This window comes from Acomys russatus, chromosome 31 (assembly GCF_903995435.1).
Source record: "Acomys russatus chromosome 31, mAcoRus1.1, whole genome shotgun sequence".
Lineage (NCBI taxonomy): Eukaryota > Metazoa > Chordata > Mammalia > Rodentia > Muridae > Acomys > Acomys russatus.
The window spans coordinates 11,702,638-11,727,538 of record NC_067167.1 but is presented as its reverse complement, the minus strand read 5'-3'; the positions used below and the strand labels follow the sequence as shown (position 1 = coordinate 11,727,538).

General features: G+C 42.5%; 1 protein-coding gene across 1 annotated transcript in view; it reads left to right on the top strand.

Annotated features, from left to right (window-relative positions):
* Mybpc1 (myosin binding protein C1) overlaps positions 1 to 17,998 on the top strand; it is an 86,702-nt gene extending 68,704 nt beyond the window's left edge. The window contains exons 24-30 of the mRNA XM_051172645.1: positions 1,582 to 1,670; positions 3,575 to 3,770; positions 5,661 to 5,800; positions 9,848 to 10,007; positions 10,986 to 11,122; positions 13,181 to 13,367; positions 17,719 to 17,998. Of these exons, the coding sequence (XP_051028602.1) occupies positions 1,582 to 1,670; positions 3,575 to 3,770; positions 5,661 to 5,800; positions 9,848 to 10,007; positions 10,986 to 11,122; positions 13,181 to 13,367; positions 17,719 to 17,819 (1,010 nt within the window). The 3' untranslated portion in view covers positions 17,820 to 17,998. The remainder of the gene's footprint in view (positions 1 to 1,581; positions 1,671 to 3,574; positions 3,771 to 5,660; positions 5,801 to 9,847; positions 10,008 to 10,985; positions 11,123 to 13,180; positions 13,368 to 17,718) is intronic.
* Positions 17,999 to 24,901: the final 6,903 nt, after the last annotated feature.

The window sequence follows — 24,901 nt, the reverse complement described above, 5'->3', positions numbered from 1 at the left end:
AATGAGTGAGTTAACCCAGAAGCAGAAAGACTCAAATGGTATATACTCACTTATATCTGCATACTAGCCCAAGGGGCATGTCCCACGAAAGCCTTCACTTACCAGAAAACTGGAACAGAGGGGAGGACATCCTATTGGGACTCTAGATGAGAGAAGCATGGGAAAATAGCAAAGTAGAAGGATCCAGAGGGTCCTAGAAACCTACAAGTAGAACATTATGATTGGCAGATTTGGGCCCAGAGGTCCCGCTCAAACTAAGGCACCAGACAAGGACAATACAAGCGGTAAACTTTAAACCCCTACCCAGATCTACCCAATGGACAGAACATTCCCCACAGTTGAGTGGAGAGTGGGGTATGACTTTCACACAAACTCTCGTGCCTCATATTTGACCATGTCCCCTGGAGGGAGAGACCTGGTGGCACTCAGAGGAAGGACAGCAGGTTACAAAGAAGAGACTTGATACCCTATGAGCATATACAGGGGGAGAAAATCCCCCTCAGGAACAGTCATAGGGGAGGGGAATAAGGGGAAAATGGGAAGGAGGGAGGAATGGGAGGATACAAGGGATGGGATAACCATTGAGATGTAACAAGAATAAATTAATAAATAATTTTAAAAAAAGAAGTCTGTAAAACTTAACATCCATCATAATGGACTTGACACCTTTTGAATGCTTAACAATATTGATTAATACAGTGGTTGCATCAAGAAATATGAATTGTATTATATAATAAGACATGTCAGCATTTGGAATATCTGCACAATTCTACATAGTAATTGCTTTGAAATGATCGGTGCATATAAAAAGTCATGCATGGGGGGGCTGGAGACATGGCTCAGAGGTTAAGAACACTGCCTGTTCCTCCAAAGGTCCTGAGTTCAATTCCCAGCAACCACGTCGTGGCTCACAACCATCTTTAATGAGATCTGGTGCCCTCTTCTGGTGTGCAGGTGTACATGCAGCCAAAAACACTGTATACTTAATAAATAAATAAATCTTAAAAAAAAAAAAAAAGTCATGCATGTTAAGTGGTCATAGTGTCTTATGCCTTTAGTCTCAGCTACTTGAACGGCTGAGGCAGGGGGATTGCTTGGCCTCCGGTTCTCTAATGTTTTCTTTGTCATTTTGCTGTACACTATGTTTATGAGTGTTTCGCCTGCATGTATGTGAGGATGCCATCTCTGTGCCTGGTGTCCAAAGAGGCCAGGAAAGGCCACTGGGTCTCCAGAAACAGGAGTCACAGTTGTCAGTTACCATGCGGTGCCGGGCCTCAAACAGGGCCTACCGGAAGAGCAGCAAATGCTCTTAGGTGCCGAGCCATCTCCCTAACCCCATAAACATACACCTTAAAAATAAATAAATAAATAAATAAATAGATAAATAAATAAATAAATCCGTACTTAAGCAGTTTGGACCAAGTTTAGTAAGTATGCTGTTAGTGAAAAAAATATAAGGTTGCCTGAAAGCAGTGTGATCCCAAGGCTGTGTCATGGGCACCACGCATCCGCTCATGTGAGGCCATTTCCAGGGCGGGCACTGTACTGACTGCACAATTATGCCCCTCCACCCTTCCCCAGAGCCACCGAAGATTCGCATCCCAAGGCACCTGAAGCAGACGTATATCCGCCGAGTTGGAGAAGCTGTCAATCTGGTTATTCCTTTCCAGGTAAAAAAAACAAAAACAAAAACCCAGAAACCTCTCACTTTGTCTTTCCAGAGTGGGAGTGTTTAAAAGGTCAAGGGAGACAGTCTAGCCTGTAAGGATTCGGAATTCCCCAGAGAGATTAGGTCAATAATGAAAAATGCCATAAAACGGTCAGATTTATTTATTTATTTTGTTTTGTGTTTTGTTTTGTTTGTTTGTTTGAGACAGGGTCTCTCTGTGTAGCCTTGACTGTCCTAGACTCACTTTGTAGACCAGGCTGGCCTCGAACTCACAGCGACCCACTTGCCTCTGCCTCCCAAGTGCTGGGATTAAAGGCGTGCGCCACCACGCCAGGCCTAAACAGACAGATTTCAATTCTGCAGGGCACGGAGACCTAGTCTTGCCTAAAGACTCTAGGTAGGGCAGTACAGGGATATCTGACGGGATGGAAAGGAAGAAATGCTGGAAGAATTGCTGTGCCCCAGCCATTTGTGACACTGTTTTGCACTCAAGTTCTCATACCCAACAAGCAGTATTCTCTTGGTTTCCACAATGGCTCCCAACCAAAAAGAATCCTACTCTGAAATCTTGATACATACCATTGTGAAATAATTGCGCCAGCAAAAGTAACCTGGCTCTTTTCAATAATCAACTTAGGGCTCTCTCTCTCTCTCTCTCTCTCTCTCTCTCTTTCTGCCCCTCCCTTCTTTGGCCCCACACATCTTGCTCATGCCTATACTCCCAGCACTTCAGGATGAGGCAGAAAAGATTGCTATGAGTTTAAGGCCAATAACAAGACAGCTGGTCCACACAAGGAATACATACATACATGTATACATGTATGTATAAAACAAGGCATGCATATCAAATGAACAAATAGACCAGGTATGGTAGTGCATACTTGAAATCTTAGTACTCAGGAGTTAGAGGTGGGGTGTTCAGGAAGCAATTCAAAGGTATCCTAGGCCAGTCAGGGATTTTGAGACTATCTTGGACTACATGAGACCCTGTCTCAAAAAAAAAAAAAGCAATCAACAAAGGAAATTGAAATTTGTTCCTACAGAATAACTTTATAGCTTCTTAATAGCGCCAGCAGCTAGAGAGGTTCTAGACCATTCTGAGATGGGAAGCAGAGTACAGAGGAGATTCAGAGGCCTGTGGGTGACAATGCTAAACACCTGGGCTGTCGGCAGAAGACTCCAGTCTTTGTAAGCACTCTGTGAAGCCATGCTTGTTGGCGCATGGCTGTAATCCCAGCACTCCAGGAGGCAGAGGCAGGGGGATCGCTGTGAGTTCGAGGCCAGCCTGGTCTACACAGAGAAACCCTGTCTCAAAGAAACAAAAACCAAACAAACAAACCCACTCTGTGAGGTGGGCACTGCTGTTGGACCTCTTTTACAGATTGGGAAACTGAGGCACAGATATTTTTTAAAACAATTTCCCCAAGGTCACAGCATTATTAAGTGGTCAAGATTCAAGCATAGGTTCCAGGTGTCCTGGAGCACACACCCTTGGGCACTGTCCTGCCAGAGTCTGGCAGATCTTCCTCTAAGAACTGGTTCTAGAAGTTTCTTTACTTCAAGGCCATGGGCAAATCACTGAATCCCTCTTTCTAAACCAGCAATGTTAATGATACTTATTCAATGTGTGGGCCAGTGAAAATAACAAACATTGTGCACCTGACACACAGAAGGCAGTCAGCAGGAAGGGGCCTTACTTGCCTAGTGTCGCCCACCGTTGGATTAGGGTGGTGGCATTTTCCACCTAAGTTAGGCCATTCTTGTTAAAATTATATATACATATCTGTGTATATATGTATGTATGTATGTTTGTATGTATGTATGTTTGTTTGTATGTATGTATGTATGTATGTTTGTATATGACAATATTATTTCTCCGCTTTAACTTCCTGTCTTTCACTTTAGGGTAAACCAAGACCAGAACTGACCTGGAAGAAGGATGGCAAAGATATTGATAAGAATCAAATAAACATTCGCAACTCAGAGACTGATACCATTATATTCATTAGGAAAGCTGAACGGAGCCACTCCGGCAAGTATGACCTACAGGTCAAAGTGGACAAATACGTGGAAAACGCCTCGATTGACATCCAGATTGTTGGTAGGTTTCGAGGAAGGAGCTACAGCAGTCATTCTGTCAAAGGAGTATGGGGACTAGATGCCTTTGTCATTTGGGGAGACAGCGGAATGTGTTAGGCCTGTTCTACACGAAAGCATTTTAATCATTAAATAAGAGATGCCGGATGTGGTGGCGCATACCTTTAGTCCCAGCAGGCAGGAGGCAGAGGCAGGAGGCAGACGCAGGAGACAGGCGCAGGAGACTCTCTGAAATCAAGGCCAGCTTGGTCTATGTAGTGAGTTCCAGGACAGCCAGGGCTACATAGAGAGACTCTGTTTCAAAAATAAAATAAGCCGGGCATGGTGGAGCATGCCTTTAATCCCAGCACTCCGGAGGCAGAGGCAGGTGGATCCCTGTGAGTTCGAAGCCAGCCTGGTCTACAATGCAAGTCCAGAACAACCAAGGCTACATAGAGAGTCCCTATCTCAAAAACAAACAAACAAACAAACAACAAAATGAATAAGTGAATAAATAAATAAAAATACATTTAAAAAGAAGACATAAAGAAGGAAGGAAAGAAAGGAGCCATTATTTAAAAAGAAACAGCCAGTAAGACAACAAAATACCAAAAACAAACAGATAAAACCCAAAAAGCATAGTAGCTTCTAGACAGCTTAAATGTTTCTTGCCACCTGACATTGACTACTTGTTTAGAGAGACTGAAGACTTTTTTTTACTTATGTAAAGAAACATCAACAGAAGCCAAACAGATAAACACAGAAGGAGTTGATCCCTTGTTGTCAGTACCTATAGAAAATAAATAGCTTGGTTCTCATTGTAGCTCAGAGTTAGGGAAACAAGAGTCGGGATCCTGAGACACAGATCCCTCTTGCTTAAACTATTCTGTAACGTTTTGAAATGTCGGTAAGTAAACTTAGGAGGCCGGTGAGATGGCCCAGAGGGCCGAGCACACAAGCAGGAAGTCAGCAGCCACCTGGTCCTGCGTGTGCCCAAACCTGGCACTGAGTCAAGAGAAGATTCCAGGTTTCCCGTGGCTTGCTACCTGCCAGCCGAGCTGGAAAAACAATAACTTCAGGTTCAGGAAGAGACTCTTAACCTCAAAGGAATGAGATGGAAAATGACAGAGGACATCTGACGCCTTCATCTGGCTTCCACATGTGTGTGCCTCCCCATCCCTGGCATGTACACACATAATCCGCTCACACATAAAAAGAATTTAAGGACCCAGCCTATTGCTACATGCCTTTAATTCCAGCACATAAAAAAGCTAAAGATGGGCTGGAGAGATGGCTCAGAGGTTAAGAGCACTGACTGTTCTTCCAGAGGTCCTGAGTTCAATTCCCAGCAACCACATGGTGGCTCACAAACCATCTATAATGAGTTCTGATGCCCTTTTCCAGCGGGCAGGCACACATGCAGGCAGAACTTTGTATACATAGTAAATAAATTGCTAAAAAAAAGCTAAAGATGCTCTGAGTTTAAGGTTATGTATGTATAAAAAACAAACAAACAAACAAAATTATCTAATTATGTGCTAAGAAAGCCTTGTTTCCGATCTTTTGTTGTTATTGTTATTGTTGTTGTTGAGGTCAATTTGCTGGGATTCCAGATGCTCTAACTATAGGCAAAGTTCCTCTAGGAAACCTCAAACCAAGCACCGTTTCCCTCTTATCAAACCTTAAGGGGTTTTCTAAGCTGAGAGGAGTATAAGAGTGCTTTATGCACTTGGCCTTGTTTGGGGTCCACTCAGATGAAGGAAGCACAGGTTCTGTGCAGACCCCCATGGCAGGAAGAGTGTTGCCTCCTGTAACCAGAAAAAAAGAGGGACATTTTAAGATATCCTCACGTAGCAGGGTATAGACTGGAGAAGAGACGGTGAGCTCACAGTGGTGGCGTGAATCCATCCTACAGACCGCCCAGGGCCACCCCAGACTGTGACCATTGAAGACGTGTGGGGAGAGAATGTTGCTCTCACATGGGCACCACCTAAGGACGACGGCAACGCTGCCATCACAGGCTACACCATCCAGAAGGCGGACAAGAAGAGTATGGTAAGTCTGGCTTATTAGCCAACAATCAGGGGCAAAGCCACGTCCATCAGAGGTAATGGGCCCGTCCTGAGGTTTCTCCAGTGGAGAGCCTGCAGGAGACGTGGAAGAGTAAGATGGCCTGGCCAGAAAGGTGGGGGCTTTAGAGTTGAATTAAACCCCACTGCTGCTACTTAAGTCATGCGCGCATTGTCCCATCCCTTTGACCATTTCCTTGCCTATAAAATGGAGGTACAGATACCTACCTCACTTGGTTATTATAAAGCTAAGATGGTCTAAAGCAGGTGGCGAAATGCAAACGGAATCCATTCTTCATTCAGTAAATATTCAGAGTTCTTCTGATTGGCATTTCCCTGGCGACTAAGGACGTTAAGCATTTCTTTAAGTGTGTCTCATCCATTTCAGATTCCTCTGTTGAGAATTCTCTGTTTAGCACTGGGCCCCATTTTTAAATTGGATTATTTGGTTTGTTGATGTTTAATTTCTTAAGTCCTTTTTGTATTTTGGATATTAGCCCTCTGTCAGATGTAGGGTTCATGAAGATCTTTTCCCAGCCTGTAGGCTGTCATTGTGTCCTGTTGACTGTGTCCTTTGCCTTACAGAAGCTTTTCAGTTTCAGTTCTGTTTACAAATTGTCTCTTGTGCCAGTGAGTTCAAGGCTCCTCCCCACCTTTTTTCTAACAGATTTAGTGTGTCTGGTTTTATGCTGAGGTCTTTAATCCACTTGGACTTTAGTTTTGTGCAGGGTGATAACTATGGATCTATTTGCATTTTTCTACAAGTAGACATCCAGTTAGACCAGCACCGTATGTTGAAGATGCTGTCTTCTTTCTACTGTATGGTTTTGGCTTCTTTATCAAAAATCAAGTATCCATAGTTGTATGGGTTTATTTCTAGGTCTTCAATTCGATTCCATTGATCCACTGTCTGTTTCTATGCCAGTACCAAGCAGGGTTTTTTTTTTTTTTTTTTTTTTTTTTTTTTTACTGTTGCTTCGCAGTACAGCTTGAGATCAGGGATGGAAATTCTTCTAGAAGATCTTTTATTGTACAGAATTGTTTTAGCTATTCTGGGCTTTTAGTTTTTTCATGTGAAGTTGAAAATTGTTCTTTGAAGGTTCCATATGCAATGTTTTCTCCTTATGAAATGAGCATGAAATGCTATGAACTTAAGCCCAAAACCTTAAAAACAATGGGTAGACATCAACTAGAAAAGAAAGATTCTGAAAGTTGCATCATATGCTGATGTTCTGAGAAAGAGCCAGCATAATGTGTTCAAGGTGTAGCCCTGTGGGGACAATGACTTATTATGATCTGCCTTTTATAGATGGGGAATTAGGGTGCAGAAAGAACCAATGACTTGCTGATAAACAGAATTTCTGTGCTAAAAGCCGAGTGAGAAATCATGTGCTATACCCTCCTACTGTATGGAACTTTATGCTATACCTTCTCGCCTACCTGTAAGAGACTGAATGAACAAAAAAAATGGACACATGTTGGAATAGAATATTTTTCATTCTCATAGTAAAACGTCATGGTGAATGGTATAAAGTCTCTGTGCATCACACATCTAGATCTCAGCAAGAACGTAGGTCATGAAGTTATACTGGCTGTAATCCCAACACTCAGGGAGGCAGAGGCAGACAGATCGCTGTGAGTTCGAGGCCAGCCTGGTCCACAAAGCAAATCCAAGACAGTCAAGGCTACACAGAGAGACCCTGTGTCGAAAAACCAAAAGAGAAAAAGAAGGAGGAGGAAGAGGAGGAGGAGGAAGACCTGAGCAGCTCAGACTTCTTTTGCAATGACGGGTCTTCTGGGGCCTTGATTCTGATATTGATTGAGAACCCAGGGCCACCATAGTCTCTGTAGAGGCTCCTCTGCATAGTCTCTTATGCTCAGCATATTTTAAAAGCATTTTGCCCTTAAGTTATCCTGCCAAGTCCAGTTGCACTAGGACTTCCCATGTGACTGAGGTCTTCCTGTTGATGTCTGCCCCACCCTGTGTTTCCTTGCATTTCAGCAGTAAATAACAGATCCAGGGGCCACTGGGTTTTGTTTTGTTTTTTGTTTTTGTTTTTTCTACCAGGCTGTCTCATCAGCCTGCAGAGCCCAGTCTTCATTCAAATGACCATGGCCTCCTGTCTATCTGTCTATGTCATTTCTATTATTTAGGCCCAAACATTCTTTTTTTTTTTTTTTTTTTTTTTGGTCTTCTTGCTATATGTTAAGCTGATTAAAAAGAAAGGAAAAAAGAAAGATAACTCCTACTCTTGGGGCACTCACAGTCAAAGCAAGATGAAAGACATAAAGCCGTGATAAGCCAATATAAAAATGTTAGGATGACCAGGTAGTGGTGGCGCACACCTTTAATCCCAGCACTGAGGAGTCAGGGGCAGGCAGATATCTGAGTTCCAAGCCAGTTTGGTCTACAAAATGAGTTCCAGGACAGCCAAGACTACACAAGAAACCGTGCTTTGAAAAAAACAAAAAAAGAAAAAGAAAAAAAAAAAGTTAGGAAAAAGGTTTACATAAAGAGTTTTGGGAGCTGAATGGTGGTGGCAGATGCTTTTAATCCCAGCATTTTGGTGGCAGAGGCAGGTGGATCTCTGTGAACAACCCAGTCTATAGAGTGAGTTCCAGGGTGGCCATGGCTACACAGAGAAACCCTATCTCAAGAAAACAAAACAATAAAAAGAGTTCTTGGAATAAATGAATGCATAATTATTCTCTTATGGTATTAAATGATCCAAAGCTATAGATAATGATGGTCTTGAAAATTCCAAGGAAAAAAATTGTTTTCCTTTAGAAAGTAAGCTTTTGTTAGTAAATGTATTTTTTCTATTAACAGTACAAAACATATGTTGGAATAGAGTGGTCTTCTACTGGCAGCAAGGCAAAGCTTTGAAAGTATATTTCTTGGTCCTGGGAGGGCAGAAATTTTAAAAGTGTCTTAGCATCCTCATTTATTTATTGATTAAATATTCAATATTTACTTTGTATATTGAGTCTACTAGGTTCTAGGTACTGTGACGGGCTCCATGAGGTGGGAAGAAAAGGGAGGCTTTGTGTTAATGAGCTGTAGTTCAGAGAGCAAACAAGTTAATTGTGTGTGTGTGTGAGAGAGAGAGAGAGAGAGAGAGAGAGAGAGAGAGAGACAGAGAGAGAGTGTGTGAGAGGAGTCTGAGGAAAACGGGTCCAGATGAAGGGTCATAAAGAATGTCCGATATGTTACAAATAGTACAGCAGGAGAAACACGCAGGGAGGGGTAACAGCTAAAATAACCTACATTATTAGATACTATTAACTTTTCTCCAGTGATTTAGCTTCATCTATCACTCTTTTTGTAAAAAAAATTATTTTTATTTCATGTGCCTCGGTGTTTTGCCTGCACGTATGTCTGTGTGAGGGTGTGAGTTACAGACAGTGGTGAGCTGCCATGTGGGTTGTGCCATGTGCCATGTGGGGAGTTGAACCCAGGTCCTCTGGAAGGGCAGCCAGTGCTCTTAACCACTGAGCCATCTCTCCAGCCCCCTCATCTATTACTCTTAACAATCAATTACTACTTAAATTCTATAATTATATTCTATCCCACAAAAGTTGGATAGATCAGCCAAGCGTGGTAGAGCACACCTTGAACCCCAGCACTCGGGAGGCAGAAGCAGGCAGATCTCTGTGAGTTCGAGGCCAGCCTGGTCTACAGAGTGAGTCCACGACAGCCAAAGCTGCACAGAGAAACCCTGTTTCAAAAACAAACAAACAAACAAACAAAGAGTGATAGATCAGTGGATGAGAAGTAGACAGCAGACATTATGCGGTTATGAAAAACATAAGGATGATAGCCCTAGATGCTACGACTCCAATGTGTAAATGAGACTAAACTTCAGACAACTGTAGATAAGTTACATAGTATTAAATATATATTTTCATTGCTCTCCAATATAAAGACTAGCGATGTTGGCTTGTTTTTGTTTTTGTCTCCATTAATGGCACATTCTCTTTATTCCGAACAGTAGGGGGCATCATCTGATTAGCCTCACTTGTTTCCCCTCAGGAATGGTTCACTGTCATTGAGCACTGCCATCGAACCAACGCCACCATTACGGAGCTGGTCATAGGAAATGAATACTACTTCCGGGTCTTTGCTGAAAACATGTGTGGCCTCAGTGAGGATGCAACGATGACTAAGGAGAGTGCCGTGATCGCCAAGGATGGTGAGTTGGGGGGGGGGGGAGTGGACTGCCACTTAGGAACCCTGGTTGACTCACAGGAAGAGAAAGAAAGAGAAGATAAAAAGCAGATAAGAGCGAGCAAATTCTGGGAGACAACGGTAACAGTACTCAATAAAATTTCAATTCTACAGGCAATTTTTTTCCCCCTAGTACCATCCTAGGTTTCACAAATTCAATTCAATCCAGTTTCTGGCCACTAGGTCTATACATGGTGAATGTTTCACAGATAGGAAAAATTGCACATTTCTAGGTTTTCTGTTTATTTTTTGACACCTTCAATTTTGTAGCATTACATGAGACTTGCTCTAAAGAAAGGGCAAGCTGATTTTTTTTTTCAAGACAGGATTTCTCTGTGTAGCCTTGGCTGTCTTGGATTCACTTTGTAGACCAGGCTGGCCTCCAACTCACAGAGATCCACCTGCCTCTGCCTCCTGAGTACTGGGATTAAAGGTGTGCGCCACCATACCTGGCTGGGTAAGCTGAATTTTATCTTTTCAATCAATCACCCTTAAGTCCTTCGTTGTAATGTTCACACTAGTGCACATTTTTGATCAAGAAACTCAGAAACACAATTATATCCTTTCAGTACTTGGTTTAGTGTCTCGTAACCAACCACTGGCTTCCACATCCATCAGGTGTGGTCTATCCATGTGTCCCCATCAGAAAAAAATGCCACGTGGCATTTATTTGCTCATGCTTTACTCACAGGTAAAATTTCCTTCGACTACATTAGATGTCCAAAACCTACGTTTGCAGTCATTGACCTCCCCCACTTTTCTACTTACTTCTTCCCACGGTCCGTGTTCCCATCCTTGACACGGTCTCCCTCAACTCTCTGCATCTATTACACTGTCTCCCACAGATCCCAGGGTCCTTTTACTCATGAGTAAAAGACATCAAGAATAATGCATTCTCAAGCCAACTCCTATTTTTAAACGCCTTCTAATACTCATTTTTAAGGTAAAATCTACAAAAATCCCGTATATGAAGACTTTGATTTCACAGAGGCCCCCATGTTTACTCAGCCTTTGGTTAACACCTATGCCATCGCTGGTTACAACGCCACACTGAACTGCAGCGTCCGTGGAAATCCCAAGGTATATAGTGCTTTGCTACTCAATTCCTTACATTGAAGACTGATTCCAAAGCTTCTCTTTTAGATTTGCCGTGTTATATCGGCAAGTGGAAAGATAAACAGGCCTTCCTAGGGTGGGAGGAGTGAACAAAGATGGGATTTCTGGATAAAAATAATTTGAATTTTTTTCCATTTTCTTTTTGTTTTTGTTTTTTTGTTTTTTTTTGTTTTTTTCGAGACAGGGTTTCTCTGTGTAGCCTTGGCTACCTTGAACTAGTTTTTGTAGATCAGGCTGGCCTCGAACTCACAGAGATCCACCTGCCTCTGCCTCCCAAGTGCTAGGATTACAGGCATGGGCCACCACCGCCTGCCTCTGAAAATTTAAATGTAGTGGTAGCAGACATACTATGTGTCCTTATTGTCTAATGGATGGCTGCTAAGGAAACAAAACCACATGAAAAGAAGCAGAGAGGAAGCAAATTGTTTTACCAGAAGAAATTAGGCGAGAATGGCGATTCACCAAGAGGTCTATACCACACTCAGCAGTCACATGATTCAGGGCTGAATAAAAAAATGGGCTCTGATAAAATGAGGCCAATTGAAGATACTTAGAAAGGTCTTCAAGTTCCATGGTGCTGGTGTTTAACAGCAACAACTAGCAAATGTTGTCCCCAGTGCTCTCTATCCCTGGGCGGGACAAGAGAAAGTATCCTCAGATTAAAAAACAAACAAACAAACAAAAAACTCTGAGAGGAAGAAACACAGTAACCATGGCATAGATCTTGGGCAGAATGGAACAAGTCAGAGGGAGAGGCCAGGAGGAGCATGGGAAGAAGGTGCTGAGGTAGTATGCAAACAGATGTGACGTGGGGACCTCCATCTGGCAGTAAGGGGCCATTACCCACCAGTCTGTGGAGCTCACATTCCAGAAGGAAGGTAGTAAAAAGCTGAGGGCCCAGATGTGAGCCCATTTGAGAGATGGAAGGAGGGAGAGGATGGGATTAAAAAAGACAAAAAATATTCCAGCTCTGGGATCTGTGGGAGAAAACGTAATAAGTGCAGAGAGTGGGGGGGGGACAGGGGGGAGGAGGAGTAGGTAGAGAAGTGGGCGCAGTCAGTGGCTGCACCCGTAGACCGAGGAAGAGTCCGAAAGCTCAAAAGCACCTTCCTGGGTGACTGGGTTGCTGCTGCTCTTGTATCCGGAACTCATCTTCGCCCACCAGATGGTGAGTACGGATGGCAGAGGGGAGGGGAGGTGATGTGGCACACCCAACCTACGAAGAACTAGAGACTTCTGGGAAAGGAGAAGACAATCTGAAGATCGTGACAGCTTTTAGGAACTCTCTGAAAAATACCTAGCAATGCACAGTCTCCGTTATGAACTCGTTTCACAAACCTGTAGAATGAGTTTTAAAATCTGGGGACAACTGATGAATAAAGAACAGGTATACGTGGAGCTGGAGAGATGGCTCAGAGGTTAAGAGCACTGGCTGTTCTTCCCAAAGGTCCTGAGTTCAATTCCCAGTAACCACATGGCGGGTCACAATCATCTATAATGAGATCTGGTGCCCTCTTCTGGCCAGATGGCCCACATGCAGGCAGAATATGATATAAATATAAATAAACTTTTTTTTTTTAAAGAACAGGTATATTCAAGGCACACCGTGTGCCTTGATGTGCACAGTGTGCAATGATTTTCACAATCAAGTTAGCACATCTACAAACACACTGCCAATGTGTCAATGAGGCAGAGAACCCGTTTGCCTCACAACTGAACACTCTGCCCATGTAGATTAATTTGGAATGGATTAATCCATCTGGGAAGATTGCCCTTGAGCCGTCCTCTGAACAATTCCAGCTTTCTTCTTTAGAGCTGCCCATTTGGTCTCTTGCTAAGGAAATAGAATTTAATCCGAGACAAACAGGAGCCAAGAAGCCGCCTACGCTTCTTAGACCACCCCCCCCCCCCTTTCGTTCTAACCCATGCTTTAAAAAAGAATCCCATCCCTGCGTTTGACGGTCTCTTAATACGCTACATACACAAAGGCCTTGACTTGTCGCTCTTCTATCTGAACCTCAGCCCAAAATCACGTGGATGAAGAACAAAGTGGCTATTGTGGACGACCCGAGATACAGGATGTTCAGCAACCAAGGGGTCTGCACGCTGGAGATACGCAAGCCTAGTCCCTACGACGGAGGCATGTACTGCTGCAAAGCGGTAAATGACCTCGGCACAGTGGAGATCGAATGCAAACTGGAGGTGAAAGGTAAGCCGCCCCAGGGCTCAGCTGTAGGCTTGAGTTAAAGGCTGCGGCGGCTTAAAGAGCCTCCTAACGCAAAATCCAAACGAGACGCGGTGACTCCTTTGGCCAAATCGGCGGGGGAGGGGCAGCTCTACCTCAGCTGCTTGACCCTTTGGGGTACCTTGTTTTATTATTGTTTTTCAATTCCTGTTCATTGAAGGAAGAATATCAATGTCAGTGACATGTAGGCAGACAGCAGAGTGACAATGACTGAAGTAAAAACAGTATTGCTTTGGTGACACAGTCCATCTGCAAGTGGTAGCCTATTTGTAAGAGCTTATCTACTGAAGCTGCAGTTAAGGAAGTCACACCCACATGAAGGGATCAGTGGAACTACATATGCATATATACATACGTGTACAAATACACACACACATATACAGTTTTGTTATTTTAGTATTTGACAGACATCTGGGATTCAGCATACCTATATCCTATTATATAACATTACTAAAGAATTTTTATCCATAGGCTTATATTCCATTTAAGAAATGTTACAGCTAATGCAAGCCAAAACATAAAATAATAACAACAAAAACCACATAAGGATTTATATAGGAGAAAAATCTTAGCATAAATTGTCTTCTTAATCACATTTCTTATTCATGACAATAGTTTATCCTAAAGTTTTTCTTAACAAACAAAACTTACTTTGGGACACTGCGGGATATCAGACAGCATGATTACGATGTGTTTTTTCTCATTCTATATTTTATTCCTATCTTCAAAGTGTCTTATTTTCTCTGTCTATAACAAACAACTAGAATCTAAAAGTTAAAAAGATGGCTTTGTAAATACACATTTTATAGTCGCAATAAATGTCCAACATATTTTTAAAAGAATCTTTTCCTCCTAAGTTTAATATAGAGTATAAGAAACTTCTTGAATATTGGCATATATATATAACTTTTCTTTCTCTAATGGTTTCTGTTAGTCCTTGGGTCTACAATAAATCAGGATTGGGTGATAAGAGAAATATTTCTATATCATAAACATATAGGGCCTATGATATTCATCAAAAATCCACAGCTTACAACTGAGAAAACCCTTATGGATTTAACCACTCCACTTAGCTGCTGTTTTCTTAGCTTTGCATGACAATTTAGGCCACATTTATAAGTCATCTAGTCTCTAAACTTCTAGCTTTATTATTTCAAGGTATTACTGGTGAATTTCTAACATCATCCAAAAAACAAAATTAAAAAAAAAAAAAAAACTGTCGTATGATCATGGTTTAAAAATAATGAAATGTTGAGGGCATAAAGTAGTTTCATAAGTGAGTCAGTATTTGGAGCCTTCTATACAAACAAGGGACATTACTCATGTACATATTATGCTGTTCTGAGTAATAGTAAATTGAGTAGCGACTGAATTTAATAATGAGAACAATGTATTCTTTTGTTTTAAAAAAAACCAACACGATAAGGTATTGACTGTGACCTTCTCTCTTGGTAAAATCTTTTGGTCCTAAAAACAAAGATGGGACTGCTTACCGTCGGAATGTTATCTGATAAGGGGTTACTTAATGGGTTAAGCTATGCATTAAAAGGTAAGAATGTCAACTGAGAATAAATAAATATGGTACAAATATTCTAATTCTGCAGTGATATATCAAGGAGTAAATACCCCTGGACAGCCAGTCTCCCTGGAGGGGCAGCAACAGGTTCAAAAAGTTCACGTCTCACTGGCTATTTCCATTTTTTGTTCCGTTCCTCTTACATGAGAACGCACTTTGCATGTAAAGCTTGATTTCCTGGTTTGCTTTTCACTGTATTTCTTAGAGGCTCATGGCATACAATGCTTATGCCATGAACGAGGAAGGCAAATTATCCAAGAGTATCAATTAAATGTAGAACCAGTATCTTGTTATCAGAACACTAAGTACCAGATCAGCTGTCCCCATAAACAAAGCCGGAAACTTTTCATTTTATGTACGACTATAAACAAACAAACAAACAAACAAACAAAAACCCTTTGGAAACAAGGATGTTTACTAAATGTTTTCGTTTTTCAAATGTATAAGGATATAGTGGCCCCTGAAGATAGTTTATAGCAGAGGGAGTGTATATTTGTGACAGAATTCAGAAACTGAGCACCTTAAACCTACTAAGGCATAGAGCATGCTCTGTGCACTTTTGATGGAGGCTGCAAAGACAGGTGTGACATTTGGAAACTTCCCTGTTTAAGATTTTCCCACTGCTGAGTCACTGGTTGAGTATCTAACCTATTCACCTATTCAGTTTGGGCATCTTTATGGTATCCAAACTATTTCATATGTTTATGAAACAAAAGGAAGAAAACGCTCATGGTCCTATGTAAAATGTATTACATAAAAAAAAAGTCCTATTGTATGTATATGGCTCATTCTCACTTAGAAGAGCTAATTAAGAGTTCTTGGGGGCAAGGCAAACAACCTGAATTAAACTCCAATGTAGTATTTGCTTTCTGAATTTAGAGGTTAGAAAAAACAAAATACCAGAGTGCTGCCTTTGGAGTGTTGTAGGTCATAGCACAGTCACCCTGTAGTTTGAGTTTAAGACTTGACTAGTTACATATAATCTGTCCCAAATGGAATATTATAAAATATAGTACTTGATAATTTTGCCTTTTGGAATTCCAACATATATATATGAACACTAACATTTTAAAATACCACCTATGTTTTTCTTTTGTTGAAAAACGCGATATATATATGTTGTAGGGTATTTTTTTTTCTTCAAGCTAACAGTTTGGAAGCTCTTACCATAAATATTCACTAGTCAGATTAGCTTTGCCATCTATTCTAGCAAAGTGGTTATGCATATTATTAATTTTTTTATGTATTAATGATCCTCTTGAAGTGACACCCTTCACTCTATTCTTCCTTTGCCATTCTCCCGACTAAGGATTAATGAAATCACCTCATCGTAATTGTGACCATAATTTCACCTCCAACATAAAACCCAACACTGATGTTAGCACTTTTTTTTTTTTTTAATGCTTACAACTTCTCTCTTTTTCTTCCTCTCTCTTCCTTAGTTTGTAGCACAGTAAGGATTTTTGAGTGTATATTGCCACCTAAGGTAAGCTTTCATATGGCGTCAGCATATGAAGCTTATGACTATCATAAGCCATACCAAGCCTGTGGAGTATGGCATGATTTTCATTACGTAGCCGACCAATGAAAATGGAACCTGCTAACTCCCTAGTTTTAACTTGTATTTCTGGATCATTGAAATTAACACCTAATACTGACCCTTCCCAACCGTTTCTTCTTGACATGCAGCAAGTTGTTGAATGTCGTACAGCATGAGTGAAAGCATTTGGTGTAGATGAAAAGGCATGATACCCGTGCATTCTGACTTCTTTGCATCAAGGAAAGGACATGTAAACAAGTGTCATCGTTTCTACCAATATGTGACGTGGTTGGTTGGTTGGTTTTCTCTCTCTCTCTCTCTCTCTCTCTCTCTCTCTCTCTCTCTCTCTCTCCTCTCTCTCTGTCTCTCTCTCTCTCTCTTTCTTTCTTTTATTAAGAAGAATGAGTTTCTCGAATTTGCATTAAAGAAGTTTTAAGAATGTTCAAACAGCATGCTGCTTTTGTCTGGTCATGAAAAAAACATTTTTTTTTTTTTTAAGCAAGGAATGAAGCATTTATTAAAGGACTGTGCAAACTTCTGGTTTCACAGGGTTTCTCTTGAATGGTATTTTGAATTAAAGAAAATTATATATATATACATATTTATAAAACAGGAATTCGAAGGTGGGTGTGAAATACTAGGGGCATTTCTCTCACTCTCAGAAGATATCAGTTCTAGTTTTTGCACAGTTTGTAAAATGGCCAAAAGGTAAAGCAAACCTTTTGCTTCTCCAGTGCGCTCGAATCAGACTACTTTTCTGTGCTTAGTTGAGAAGAGCATTAAGGGATGGGAAATGGCTCTCTTGCCGACCTACAGACATTCAGGCAGAGCCTTTACATCCTACGTGGCGGACTCCCAAAACCTCTTAGAGAGAAATGCGCTCTCAAACCCTTGGGAACTTAAGCCAAGATTGAACAATAGTAGCAGGGAATAAATTACTACCAGGAACTTGATTTTTTTATTTTTATTTTTTTATTATTTATTTATTTATTTATTTATTTGGTCAAGACTCTTAAGTGCTTTATATTTGAAATATACTAGAACCAGGAGAAATTTTTCAGGTAGGGATGGAGTGAGCCCTTGTAGCTAGCAAGAACAAAATCAATCCCATTTGTAGGCAGCTAGTCCAGGAGTGTTGTCGCGGTGGTCTTTCACAGAGATGCTTTTAACTTGCCCTGTCTCCCTTTTGTCTTTTCCAGGTGGGCTGTCCTTCTGCAGGCTCCTCCTGCAAGGCGTGCCTCCAAACATAATCGATTCATATTTGCGAGACTTACAATCAAGCAATCCTGAGGAGTACTGAGGGCTGGGCACTGCCTCTATAAACACCACTGCTTTGAAGTTTGATTGAAAAGAGAAAGCATTTTCTGGTTTTCACCCAGGTCCCCATGTGTGGTCATTTTCTCTCCCTCCTAACCTTGAAGAAAGAAAGAAAAAAAAATTGTTTGCACGGATTGCTTAATTAAAAAATCGCAAACAAAATCTCTTTTGCAGTCACGTTTTGTTCACTATAGCCCTGTTTGGGTCATTCACTGTACTGTACTAAAAACCAACTGTAGAGTAAGGAAAGACTATTGTTTCAGTTTATTATAGTATCTCCAAATGCTTTTCTTTCCCAGAGTAAAGAAAATCACAATAATGGAGTCACAATATACCACAATGGAATCCTGAAAACTAATTCTTTTTTTGGTTGACTTTTTACAGTGTGCTCCAAGCTGGCCTCGAACTCATGGTGAGCCTCCTGAGTACTGGAGTTCGAAGCATGAAACACTAAATGTGTCTCTAATACATTTTTCTAAATCTAAGTTTTTGAAATCAGATTTGTTTGGCTCACGCAAACCTACTTAGCACAAGGACCTATGCCCTGTTTTCCCATTAGAACTTAAAAGTCTCTTAATTTCATCTTTTAGGCATTTTTTTTTTCAGTTAAAAAAGGAAAAATGTATCTAGTAGATGGCACAATTTGTAGCAAATATACTGAAATGACACAGCAGTTGCTTAAACATTTTGGAGTTGTATTCTCAGATGGCACTGAGGCAAGAGGCTTGGGGCCCAGATCATTCCAAACTTGGGTCTGATACCCAGAATGTCCCTGCGAGAAATTCCTAGGCATATCCACCACTGCACTGTACGCAGCAGCTGCAGATTCGGTATTCAAATATTTTTTTATTCTTTTAACCCCAACCCCACTCACACCTTTGTTGCTGTTGCTGTTGTTGCTCTTATTGTTTTCCCCCATGTTGTTTGCAGATTCTACCATAGTAACATGGAATGGCATTATAAAGCGTTTCCCCTTCTCCCTTTCCACATTACAGTGGGGAAATATGAGAGTGGCTGCCGGAACTATGGTGGGCTCACCAAGGGAATGACAGATGGTTTCGGTGGCTGCAATGCATCTGGGAATTTCAAGAGAAAACTATTTTATGGTCAACCTATGATGGCGCTCTCTGTTGTTGTTGTCGCTGTTGTTGTTGTTGTTGTTTTGTTGTTCTGACTGCTTGGTGATCTTGCCTCCTTGGGTGTTAATAATGTGTTACCAGCCTTGCATTTATACTCCCGATCACTCCAAAATAACAGTTGTCTCTCGGTCCCCTAGGCTCCATAGGGTGGTTCTGGGCTCCTCGTGGGTACCGAAATGTTCAGATGCTCGAGTTTTCTACATTCAAAGCATCACACAATTCACACTCATCGATATGCTTCCTCCCGTGTACTTCAAATGACCTCTAGATTACTACAACACAAAGTAAGTTGTTCAGGGGATTATGAGTAGGGCGAAAGATGGCCCGACATCCCTCCCCCCTCCCCCTGTCCCACCCACCCACCCCCGCCAAAGTTCAGCACAAAACACACTTTTCTCTTGGTGTCATCACGATCCTATCAGGGTTGGAGAGATGGCTCAGTGGTTAAGAGCCCTGTCTCCTTTTCTAGAAGGTCCTGAGTTCAATTCCCAGCAACCACATGGTGGCTCACAACCACCTATAATGATATCTGGTGCCCTCTTCTGGCCTGCAGGTGTACACACAGACAAAACACTCATCTATATAAAATAAATCAATCTTTAAAACAACAAAAAAACAAAACGAAGAGCTGACTGTCGTACTACACAATCCTTCTGTAAACACATGTGTTAATTAGTGCTATGGGTTCTGGGATTGTTCTGAGACTCACCATTCTGATCATGAGTAAATTTTAACAAAGAAGAGGCTTTTAATCATACCCTGGCACCAGGTCTACATCCCAGGACTCCCAGATGCACTGCCCAGCCTCCTCATCAGGGGCTTTTTAAAAAATTTATTCATATTGCATCTCAATTGTTATTCCATCCCTTGTATCCTGCCCATTCTTCCCTCCCTCCCACTTTCACCCTGCTCCCCTCCCCTATATCTGTGACTGAGGTGGACCTCCTCCCCCTCTATATGATCATAGGGTATCAAGTCTCTTCTTGGTAGCCTGCTATCCTTCCTCTGAGTGCCACCAGGCCTCCCCATCAAGGGGACGTGGTCAAATATGGGGCCCCAGAGTTCGTGTGAAAGCAGTCCCCGCTCTCCACTCAACTGTGGAGAATGTCCTGTCCCTTGGCTAGATCTGAGTAGGGGTTCGATGTTTACTGCATGTATTGTCCTTGGTTGGTGCCATATTTTGAGCAGAACCCCTGGGCCCAGATCCGCCCATCATAATGTTCTTCTTGTAGGTTTCTAGGACCCTCTGGATCCTTCTATTTCCCCAAGGATCATAACGAGTGAGTTAACCCAGAAGCAGAAAGACTCAAAAGGTATCTACTCACTTATAATTGGACACTAGCCCAAGGGGCATGTCCCATGAAAATCTTCATCAGGGGCTTTTAAAGGCAAAGTAACATTCTGTCTATGTGCCAGCAGGAGTTCATCTGTGCAAAGCAAGCTTTTCTTTACAGAAGCAGAAACAGTGGGTTTATTAAAGTTGTACACGACCAGGCGGTGATGGCAAAAATTAACCCTTAGCAGCCCTTAACCTTTGGAAGTCCAGTTTGCTTATTGCCCTTTTAAGCTCAGGAATTTTAAACTTTTAAACACAAAGTTGGCCACCAACATAGCGTTCGTTACCCATATTGCATTAGGAAAGCAATCTGAATGTTAATGACTAAAGTCTGGCTCCTTTGTAAAACACATTGAAGGCTGGAACTCCTTGCATGCACCAATTAAATAATGAGCCAGTGAGGCTAAGCACCAAGCCCTTGCAGGCTGGTTGTGGCACAACAGCTGAGCTGGCTCCCTAACGCTAATACTGGCTGACCAGTCTTGCTGAGTCACGGTCAAATCTGTTAGGCCATCTTGATCTGTAATCTAGAAGAGATTGTGATGCTTTCTTTCAGAATTTCTTTCCCCACTCACAGCTTAACCTCCTTAATTATATCTGAAGGGAGTATGGCTAACATGGCTCTGGCAGGCTCTGCCTTTCTCCCCTACCCCTCTGCCTTGCTAAGAACCATTAGATTGGGCCTGGCATTGTGGCGCAAGCCTTTAATCCCAGCACTCGGAAGGCAGAGGCAGGCGGATCGCTGTGAGTTCGAGGCCAGCTTGCTCTACAAAGTGAGTACAAGACCGCCAAGGCTACACAGAGAAACCCTGTCTCGAAAAACAAACAAACAAAATAACTGTTTGATTACATTCCTAAAGCTAGCCATCAAGGCCCTTTAAACTTATTTGTCCACTTCTTCCTCCCAAGTCTGACTACCAAGGTGCAGCTATCAAGGTATTGAAGACCAATGATCAAAAGCCCCCTTTGGCTCACCTAATTAACATGCCCAACCAAAAGTAAACACCTCGGCCTAACGGGGATTTCCCATTTTACCTTTATTAGCTGCCATTTTCTTATAGGTCACGTCTGTCTCTTTTTATCCAAAAGCAGTCCTTTGTTGTCCCGGACAAATATCCCTTTCCCCTTCTCTCTCTCTCTCTCTCTTTTTTTTTTTTTTTTTTTTTTTTTTTTTTTTTTTTTTTTTTTTGGTTTTTGAGACAGGGTTTCTCTGTGTAGCCTTGGCCATCCTGGACTCACTTTGTTGACCAGGCTGGCCTCAAACTCACAGTGATCCGCCTGCCTCTGCCTCCCAAGTGCTGGGATTAAAGGCGTGAGCCACCATGCCCGGCTCCCTTTCCCCTTCTCTTGTTCCCTTGCTTTTCTCCCTTGAAATGCACTAATATGTTCCTAACTATTTACTTAGAAGTTATATTTGGGCCGGACGTGGTGGCACAGGCCTTTAATCCCAGCACTCAGGCCATGATAGAGTCAGTTTGGAACTTGGGGACTTGTGTACCTATAAACAGGGAAGGTATAGAGTGCATATATGGGTTCAAAGTTGGATCATATGATTTATATATTTGTTAGAATCAATGTACAGGACAGGGTATGTTTATTTTTTTATGTCAAATGTGACCCTGCGGTTTCTAGCAACCAGGGGAATTGAAAAATCCTCTGTCCTGTGTGGCAGTAAAGCCACAGGTTCTCTGGCCAGCTGTGCCCTTTCCTGGTGTGTAGGAGAAAGAATGAAGGAATGGCCTCTGGTCTTCAATCTACACTGGCGATTCCATGGTTTATTAAAAAACAGGTGACTCTAAGATGCGTGGGACTGGGCTATTTCAGTCTCTATGAGGTAGGTGTTTAGATTAGGTTAGATAAAGGCTGAAGTCTAAGAAGTGGGTGAGTCTGAAAGATGGAGACTTGGCACCCATCGTTTTCCCAGGCAAACACCCGGGGAAAAAAATCAATAACTAGTACAGCTGATAAGGCTAAGAATCGGAAAGTTGGTGGTGTCCGTTGCACCCTGGGTTGGAAAGCTTGAGAGCCAAGAGTTCCTAGATCCTCACTTGACTGGATAATGTTTAACCGCATAGAGAGGCTATCTGCTTTACTCAGTCCATCTTTCAAACACGAAGGTCTGTTAAAAGCACTAGACGCGTTGTCCAAGCACCTGTGTGGCTCTCTGATGCCCAGTCCTGCTACCGTGCACAGTTAACTGCTGCAGCATTTCTCATGCTAATTTTATGTGTTCTTTGTGAAAGATCTGAACAGTTCTACTGCTCAGTAGAATTTGGCAGAAAGGACCTCAGCATTTTTCTAGTTTCACTCTGGGATTCTCAAGTTATAGCTTTCCTCCACAAGTCAGGGAATTCACGGATCCATGTAGACAGCCCTGCTTGCAACATTTCTCCTTTGTTTTTTTCCTTTTTAAAAATTTTATTTATTCACTTTACATCCTACTTGCAGCCCCCTTCTGTCTTCTTAGGCCCCCCTCACACACCTCTATCCACATTCCCCCCCCCCCCCCCGCTCCGAGAAAGGGGAAGGGCCCCGTGGGTACCAACCCGACCTGGCACATTAAGTCGCCGCAGAACTAGGCACATCCTTTCCCACAGAGACCAGACAAGGCAGACTGTATCCAGTTCTGTTTCTTGGGTCTTTTCTCTAGATCCAGATCCCCACTGAAGCACCTCATAGACTGTATGCTCACTCCAAGGCCAAAAGCTTGACCTAGGGTCACCTGTGTGCCAGGAAGCTGGGGAGAGAGATGTGGCAAGAATTTGGCCATGAGACCGGAGCACCTAGGATCTCTCAGAGTGTCACTGTTTATAGTAGGTGTCTTAAATAAACCACACCTACTGCGTTCTCTTGTGTTTGTGGATTCCAATGAGTTACTACAGAGGCAAGCGCCTGAGCATCGTCTGAATTAGGTTGCAAGGCAAAAATACCGCAGCACCCGTGGAATAAGGGCTCAAAGGTGCTTAGGGCCCTGGGTGACTCAAACGTGTCATTCAGGAGACAACGCCCTGCTGATACGGCTTATCCAACATATGTAGTTTTTCTCCTAAGCAATATTGACATGACCCCTGTCTTCTGATAAGTGCTGCGTTAGCTCCCCAAGACAAGTGATTTCACTCCTGTTTTTCTCTCCTTCGCCTTCCTTGCAATCCCGGAGCACAGGAAAGACATCTTAAAAAGACATTACAAACTAAATTATACCTGCTGGCTTAAAAATTTGTGTTTAATTAAAAAAAAAAAAAAAAAAAAAAAAAGCGGAGTTCATCCCCAGCACTGTACTGTGTCAGTCAAGGAAAGAAGGCGCTCTTCCTAAATTGTAAAGCAACCTTCTGGAGAATTATGACAAAGGGTCATTGGAAGGGAGCCATGTTTCAAAAGAAACCATCATGTGACTGTCTGAGAGATTCCAAGGATGAAGGAGCCGAGGAAATGTCCCTTGCAGGCTACAAGATGGAGTACCTCTTCCAGCCCACTGGGTGTCCACGGGGGCCACTGTGACTTCCTTTCCTATGCCCTCACCGGAAGGTGCCATTGATAGGAGACAGTTGGGGTGACAGTGGGGGGAGGGTTACTGTGAGGAGAACCCTTTAGGCAAGGCTATTTTTAATCTTCTTGCTAGCAGCTCATAGCCAGAGTGCCACAAACGTCCCTGCAGCATAAGCCGTCCACGGGTGAGATGAGCTTTTCTGACTTGTCTCATGTTTTCAGGCCTTCCGAAGGACAAACACTGTGGCCAGTGTGAGCCTTTAATACTTACTCCTTTAAGGAGTTAAACACTGAGAGATAGACCAAGAGGATCATGGGACACGAGGGGCTCAATGCCAGCCAAGAAGCAGGAGCACTACCCAGTAGCAGGAGGAGGGAAGGGTCAGATTAACACTGTTATTTGTACAGAGGGAAGGGCAGTCAAGAGGCACCAAGGAAATAGAGAGAGAAATAAAGTTAGCAGGTAAGGAACTAAAGAGGAAGCAAAGACAGAAAAGAAAGGAGCTTTTGTTTACCTGCCTCACAAGCATTAACCCAGCTATGGCTTCTTAACCCTTCCCCTACTTCCTCCCCCCTTCCCCCCCTCCCCCAGCAGGGCGTTCCTCTTTGCAGAAGAGAGGAGAACCATGGGAGAAAGCTGAGGGATATGAACCCTCACCCTGTCCTCACCTCCTCTGACTTAGGACAAATTACCAACAACAACATGTGTGCTTCTCCACAGATATCCACGCAGAGGCTGGTTTCCTCAGACTCATTGCCAGGGCGCTGAAGGTTTCCTAGCCTGAGAGGGTTTCGTGTTATCTTGGATAACTTTCAACTGCCACCATAACTCAGGTCTCAAAAATAGCTGTTGTTCTCCAAGTAGATTACATAATTGGTACAAAATATGTCTTTTTAAATATATGTAAAATAAAAACAATAGAATAGAATATGAAAATTAAAGGCTTATCTGCCTTTCTTCTATTTAGACCTTCAGTGTCTTAAAAACACCAGCATTGGTTGCTGGGCGGTGGTGGCGTATGCCTTTGATCCCTGCACTTGGGAGGCAGAGGTGGTTGTCTACAGAGTTCCAGGACAGCCAGGGCTACCTAGAGAAACCCCGTC